This window comes from Clupea harengus, chromosome 2 (genome assembly GCF_900700415.2).
Source record: "Clupea harengus chromosome 2, Ch_v2.0.2, whole genome shotgun sequence".
NCBI lineage: Eukaryota > Metazoa > Chordata > Actinopteri > Clupeiformes > Clupeidae > Clupea > Clupea harengus.
Window position 1 is genome coordinate 16,052,152 of NC_045153.1, and position 7,943 is coordinate 16,060,094.

General features: G+C 37.4%; 1 protein-coding gene across 1 annotated transcript; it reads right to left on the reverse strand.

Annotated features, from left to right (window-relative positions):
• Positions 1–695: 695 nt before the first annotated feature.
• LOC116223165 (CMRF35-like molecule 5) lies at positions 696–3,380 on the reverse strand. Its single transcript, XM_031578806.2, has 4 exons — positions 3,185–3,380; positions 2,743–3,072; positions 2,020–2,182; positions 696–1,639 (listed from the first exon to the last, which is right to left on the reverse strand). Exons 1-4 carry the CDS (start codon positions 3,222–3,224, stop codon positions 1,357–1,359), a joined length of 816 nt encoding a protein of 271 aa, XP_031434666.1. The 5' UTR covers positions 3,225–3,380; the 3' UTR covers positions 696–1,356.
• Positions 3,381–7,943: the final 4,563 nt, after the last annotated feature.

Below are 7,943 nucleotides of genomic sequence, written 5' to 3' on the forward strand. Positions count from 1 at the left end.
CACTATTAATAAACGTCCATTAAGATTGGCTATTCACACATTCATGTAGAACACACAGCGCAGGAGACAGTGGCTTTCTTATAAAAATATAGCTATATTTATTTACTAAAACACAGGGACTCGAACCCCAAAAACATATATACAAAAAACAGGGACTTGAACCCCAAAACCATAGAAACAAAAACCAGGGTAATCACAACCCCACAAACAGAGAAACATACACTGAACAAAACTAAAGCTTTTAAAACAGGCCAGGTACAACTCTGTACTCTTGACAGGTTTCGTCTATGTACCTGCCTCAGCTTCTTGCAGCCTGTCCAGTCTGTCCAGTCTGTCCAGTCTGTCCAGTCTGTCTCTCGAACTACAATGAGGTATGCCTTTTAATAAGGCAGCCCATGGGGCTAATTTGACCCAATCAGTCTTAATTGGCCAGCATCCACAGGTGCAGGGGAACCCGGACCCAACCATTACGGTGGGGGAGTCTAGCCTTTCTCCCCTCATGGACCACAGTGAGAAGGGGGAGGGACTTCACCTTTTCACAGCTATAGGTAACCATTTTGTTACGCAAGCCAAATGTAACTTTAAGAGATGGGGGCAAATGTAGCCAAGTACAAGCATTCTCAAGATCTCAGGAAACTCATGAGATATTAGCTCATGCGTTTCCTTAGATCTTGAGAATTTGTCAGTTGCAGCAGTATCGAGAAAATTCATGATATTTGGTGTGCGGCCAAAAATTGTGGTAGCGAAGCAGTGTGTCAATTTCTTGAACTTTGAACTTTTACAAGATATCACAAGATCACACGATATAGGCTAGTGAAGTGGTAGATTTTTGCATTGACCATTATTCACTAGATGGTGCTACTCCACAAATGAATCATAATGAGATAGGGTTATGTACCTCCTAGAGGTGAAACATGATTTGACCCTGCCCCATTTCAGGGGGGCGCTAGCACGAAGGGACTCGCCCACCTAGGGACAAAAACTGTATATTCCGTATCAGCCATGTGGGGCTACAATCATGACTCAATCAAATATTACTACAAAAATAAACAGATGAAAAAATGAACTTTGACAAGCACTATATGACCTTCCTGCGGAGCGGTGAAGGTCATAATAAATGCTAGTGGAAATCCAAGCATTGCAACTATAGAGTCCTTTGGCAACTCTGTCACCTTCAGGAAGCTTGACAAGATGGCAGATCAAACGTAAGCCTGAAGGGTGCATATAGAGTAGAAAGTTACAACTGCCTCCAGAGCAATAAAAAGATTGAGTATCAATGCTTTTTGTTATTGTTCTTGTAACAAAATGGCCTCCATGATCAAGGATCAGGTTAAATTTAGTTTTCGGGTTTTTTTTTCACACTTTTTTTGACTGTTTCCTATGTGTCTCAAACTGAACACCCCCTTTTGAATTCTTCCAGCCACGCTGTGTGCAACACTGGGCATGCTGCTGCGCTGCAGCCACCTCATAAGATAACCTGCGACTTGATGCATTTGGTTTCATATGTGAACTTGGCCTGTTGCGTCTAAAGTGACAATATGCTGTAAAGCAAAAGAGGTAAAGAGAGAGGCCAAGGAAGAGAATCCAACGTGTGATGCTCCACACACTCCAGACCAGATTTTGAGGTTCGTAGGTTGCACTAAAAACATAGATATGAACACTTTGTATTAAAATATATATAACTATACATATATACCCACAAACTTAATATAATAATAATAATAATGAATTTTATTTGTAACGCACTCTTCATTCAGAAGAATCTCAGCGTGCCAATATATGTTTTATAGACTCAATATGAAATATTGAACACAGTCTATTTTTTACTTAATAACTTAATGGATTTCAGGAGGTGATGAGACATAATTTAAGCAATCAGCTATCACAGCTTTAATATTTTTTAAGGAACAGCAACAGATAACATTTACTCCTAGAAGCAGTAAATACCTTACGTGACATTTTATGTAGACATATACATGCTCATTAAAATGTATTCAGTAATAGAATAGAGTGTGTTACCTTTCTCCTGTGCTTGTCAAACCGGTAGGGCTGCTTGGTGCTTGTTTGTGTTCATTCGTTGTAGATGGTAAAAATAAAGACGTCTGTGGAAAGCTTGTGGTCACCTTCACCGGAGAAGGCAGTGGACTTGTTCTTGAAATTATTGGAGACTGGTATGGAGTGCCTTAATGTGAAGAAATTAAAACATGTGCATCACCATTATTGCATCAATATAACCACACAACTACATACACCAGCACTATAGGAGGTTGTTGCAAAAAACATGTTCTTACATACAAAGGCGGTGGGTGTATGGTGTGTTGGCATCAAAAATAAATGCTCAAGGTTGTCTGACTACATGCCTTTGGCTGGCATTGCCATGGAGATGGGAAAATCCTTTGGTTGCACACCGAGCATCATCTTGCCTGTAATTTAGCTCTGATGTTTATTGGCAATAAAGACCCCTCTTAAAGAGCTTTGGTGGACACACAATCTGAGATGAAGTTCAGTTCAATAGAAACACGTGTCTGTACCAACCTTTGGCAAGGATTCAGTCTGGCTTTAAACAGGAGATGTGCACATATGATAGTGTAAGCAACAGAAAACAAAATAATTGATGGATTGATGACACACTTGTGTAACATCTCACTAAAAAGGCTTTTTTTTATCTCTTGTAGTTTACATTACATACAGTCAGTTACCATTCAGTGCTAATGACTTTAAAAGCCAAATTACATACATTACCTGCAATTATAGTTAACATCACAGCAATTTTTTGATGCTTGCTGACTCTTTTAATGGCACACCAGTACCATCCACTGTCCTCCATACCGACATTCTTCATACTGATGGTAAATGTCCCGTGGAGTTTGTCATCTGCTATCTGCATTTTCTCTTTCATGTGATCAGCCTCATTTGTTTTTATCAATATTGTGCAATGATTCCAGTAGTACCCCTTACACCAGTATTTCACATAGTCATGGTAAAATGAGTGGTAATGGCATGAGATAAGAGCAGTACCACCCGCAACAACGCTCACTTCCTGTGGGCCAGACAGTGGAGCACCTAGGACACCTAAGACAAACACATGACAAGATGCACGGTGACGACAGACACATTACAGACATTTAAAGAAGCGACAGTATCAAATTGAATTGAGTTGAATATTGTTTCTGTAGATTCTTACCCTTATTCAGTATCAGAATTAACAGGATGAGGGTTGCCATGCTAGCCACTCAGTGTTCACAGAGGTAGAGATTGAGAGGAAATGATACAGTGCATCTTCATCACAATGTGGACAGTAACTTCCTGTGACATTTGTCAAGCAGAAACCACAGAGAAACTTTTTCCACTTTGTTCTATTACTGCTCACTAGCCACTACTGTTTGACAGAGAGAGAAAGAGAGAGAGAGAGACAGAGAAAGAAAGAAAGTAAAATTGGCACAGGTTATTTTCTTGAGACCTCCTATCCTCCACACTGTGTCATTTGAATGCTCCCCTTAAAGCACAGCTGGGACGTCTCAGCAGCTGAAGCACTGTCTTTGGTGCCTCACCAGATGTTACTCCTCTACAGTGTCCCAAATGGTATAATTGCCTCCCTCTCCACCCATTTCACTAATTTCATATAAAAGTAAGCAACCCACATGATAATGTCGCACATATGTTAAACCATCTTAATGGGCTATTATTTAATGCAGCAAATCCAAGGGGAAGCGGAGAAAGATTTAACAAGATGTTCATTAGATGATGCTTTCTGTAACAAAGTAACATAAGACATCTTTCACATGGGACGATGACAAACTGTGCCCAACCTGGTTCCTCAAGGACAGTTAGATGACCTTGGTCTGTGCAGCAGAACCGCTAAGGTTGGATGGTTTACGGATGTAGGTCTTTACTGACTGGTTGCCTCTTCTTCAGTCCACACTGTCAGATCAAACAGACATACTAGACAAAAAGTCAAACGGTGGTGAAAACATTCAAAGCATAAAGACAAAATCTTCCATGTAGACAGACAGCAGAACAGGAAGCGGTGACAGTAATCGCCTCGAATTTATTACATACTGAGGACATGGTTGCTGATCCAATGCTTCCTGTAATCACTATAGATTTTGTTCCTTCACCTTCACAGGTTCCTCGTAGTCCTGATGCAGCATTTCAACAGATAGTATAAAGATAAGGGGGCTGTCCAACAACAATATGACATTAAACAGTCAACTCAATGTACAGTACTTTATGTACTGAAGCCCTAAAAGTAAGGGCATCACATTTGTACATAAACACACATAATTATGTATGTTTTTCTTTTGATTGTGTACTGTGACTGACAGGAAGATTAACAAATTGCAACTATACAGTCCATCTGTACAACATAAGTATAACATTTTCTGCAATACTTGCAGTTGTCCTGCAAATGTTATTGTTCTGTAAATCCTTTAATGAAAAAACAGACCAGAACCAGAGCTTTCTTCCTATTCAATTTGAAATATAAGTTATCCATTTTCAGTTGGCTATCAATGAGATGGAAACTATCAAAGATTGTATATAAGAATATATACTGAAGAAGCTAAATACCAGTTTTTATGTAACATAATATTCAAAGTAATATGAAACATGCATATGAAAAAGGGCAAAAGGAAGAGTGGCGTTGGATAAGTGCATACACCAATTTCAGCTGATTCAGCAATGCACAGTGAAAGTTTTTTTTTTTTCCAAGGTGAACTCCTATCACAAACCATATGCTAAGGTCCATCTGTAAACACCCAAGTGTGTTCTACTTTCTGTTGTCGAATACTGTTGTGTTGGTGATAGCAATGCTATGGTCATGTGAAAACGCCTGATGCTGCTGAAGTCATGGATGGAACAATACCACCATCTTCTGGTTGAAAAGAATGCTACACACTTATAGTCAAATCCAATCAGTGCATATCGCACCATTAACTATTATGTTTGGGGTCAGTTTGACCCCATTCAATGTTTAAAAATAAGTGAGTTTATCAGTTTTGTTTATAGATTATCTCTAAAGACATGCAAAGAGGATCAGCTGCCTTTTGAGTACCTCTGACTGTCAACAGTGACAAGACATGAAAAGAGAGTTTATGACATTACTGTTTTTCTTTTCATTACTATCATTCTATAAAGAAAAATGGAGAAAAAAAATCATATATCAGATATTTAAATGATATCGGAAAATGAAATCTCCCTTATCTAAGCATCCAGATTCAGTACTTTGGAACAAACTGGAAATACTCCTGGCCTCCAGTTTTCTTGGACAAGTGTATAAAAGCTTTACATATGTCTTCGGCCCATTTTCTGAGGCGGACTCTGTAAAGTTGAGGTGTGATTAGAAAGTGTATTCATGTGCATGTTTTTTTCATTATATTACATTTGTTTTCATTTTGAGGACCTGGACAATTTAATGCAACATACCTAAACAAAAATGAACATGCACAAGACATTTTTTCACAGCTCCACTGGAAGGGCATCATTTCTGTAGGTCTTTTAACCGATTACAACACTTTCTATTCATTCATTTGTTTATTTTTTAACTGCTCCAGTGCACATAGAACGGTATGTTCTATGTCCAGATCATATTTATTGAGAATTAAGATATTGAGTATTGAGACTGGAAATCTGTGGTCTTGAAATACAGATATTGTAATAAAGGCCCAAAATGATAATCTGGCCAAATGTTATCCATGAGGAAATGTAATAGATAACAGATGACAACAATATTACCAACACAAATAGCTCAAATTGAATTTCTCGAATTATTTTAATTCTGTAAAATACCTATTTAGTTTAGAATAAAAAGGCAGTCACTACTAAATATGGTGCTGGTAAAATACTCCTGTTATTGACCACCAACTAGAGTCCCCATACAAATTGCTGCTTATAAGGGATAATATTATGTATATTATAATGTAATATATTAATATATATTATTCATTTTATTACTTTTGATTGGCAAATGAGAGGCAGTGCAAGTGCAACTGCCAAATGAATGGAGCCTGTCTAGATGACGACAAGATGCAAAGCAACAGAATGAATGTTGTGTTCTACATATAAGCTTCAAGCTTTTTATCGAAAATATATTCGTATGTAAGCCCTTTGTAACCACCAACATTTTGATTCGTAACTGTATTTACATACTTTGTGTCAGTGTCTGTCATAAATTACAACTATATTTATTTTGTCAGTTAATTCTGCTACATGTAACTAGTTACTCCCCAACCTGGATTATAGTATGATAAGTGTTCTCCTGATAAAGAATACCTACTTTTTAAATAGGACGCACTACATTACAACAAGCAGCCCATTCATTTAGTGGTAGCCTTAACTATTCAATGTGTTTACATTACCTAAAGTCAGAGTTTCCATCAGCTGACACATTTTCTATGTTTGGAAGTGTTATTGGAATGTGCTTATCTGTACTCAACTATTTCCCATTCTATGCATCTTGAAAAAGAACAATTTAAGATAGCTGTAGGAGCAGTTAAACGCAGCCTTTTCTGACAGTCTTCAAACAGATTATAGACAGATTAGGCTAGAATGCATAAAAACATGAAATGTGGTCTATACTGTATGCACATTTTTTTTTATCTAGACAGCTATATACAAACGAATATAAAAAATACTTGAACATGGGCACCAGTGCTGTAATCCTGCTTTGGCTAAAATCCAATATACATTTTAAGGTATAAGACATCTGCCAGAAATTCCAACATTGGGCTAAAAAAATCTATCTGGAAGCTTTACAGTCAAGAGCATTGGACTGAAGCCACTACCAGCTCTGCTGTCTTCTTTTTTCTTCTGATGAGTTAGTTTTTAATAATTATCATAACTATTTTTCATGTACTATAATAGACATCTTATAATCTGTTTATATTTTAATTTGCTTTTCCAGCCACCAGCTACCCACAATAGATTAGATTAGGAACCCTGTGGACATTTTCTTTGTTGTGAATTGTATGCAAACATACAAAGTAAACACATTATTTGTAAATAATTCAACAAATCATCAGAAGTTCATCATCCAACATCCCATTTATTTGTGAATTAAATCCAGTAGACATGTTGTTATTCTAACAGGACCAACCAACAGCCATTCTGAAAAAAGTTGAAATTGTGTTTTATTACAGCTGTCTGAGTGGTATATGATTCTGCTGCTTCTTCACACGACACCGTCCACAACTATATGAGTGCATATATGTACAGATTGGGAAACATAAGTGACCCTTGAGCTACATGCCACTTTTCTGAAAGGAATCCTCCATTCAAAATGGTGGAAATGCATGTCTATTAATTACAGTATAAGTTTTCATACCACTGATTTTCTGAGACCACAGTAAAACTTTAAGTTTTGTCTGCATCAATATATTTGAAAAATATTACATGCAATGCGCAATGCACAGAATTGCAGGGACACTGTTCTGCTCTGGTCCTACTTTCGCTGCTGCTCTTCCTTTGCCTCGCCCATTACTTTTTCTTAACGTTGACACTTCAATGCACATTATCGTTCATAATGTGTATGGATGCCTGTTGCACAATGTTCACAGAAAAGCTGCGCGTTTCTTTGTTTCCTTTGGGTGGTGCTGTTGGCCAGAAGAAACATATGATCTTGGCGGAAAGTGTTTTTATATTCTTACTTTAAAGTTTCAAATGAGCGTAGGTCTATGTTTTACAGGAGTAGTCGTGCAAGTTGGTGTGCTGTAATTACAATAACCTAATTACAAATAAATACGGTATATGATAGGACAAGTAGTCTCTTAGGTCTAGATAGCTTATGTTAAATACTACAGCACATTTTCAAGAAATTATTAGTTTGGGCTATCAAAAACAAGTTTTAAACTCATATCACGGACAAACTTTCGAAGAAAATGAAAAATGATTAGGAAATAATGCATTAGAAATTGGACTCCCTTTTCTTTCGCTCCTCCCTAAACCAG

Bases quoted from the DNA above. Each gene is read 5' to 3' on its own strand.
- LOC116223165 (XM_031578806.2), bottom strand. From the start codon at position 3,224: ATGGCAACCCTCATCCTGTTAATTCTGATACTGAATAAGG. The intron at 3,073-3,184 runs GTAAGAATCTAC...TGTTTGTCTTAG, and splicing joins AATTCTGATACTGAATAAGG to GTGTCCTAGGTGCTCCACTG. The intron at 2,183-2,742 runs GTAATGTATGTA...CTTCACATTAAG, and splicing joins GATGTTAACTATAATTGCAG to GCACTCCATACCAGTCTCCA.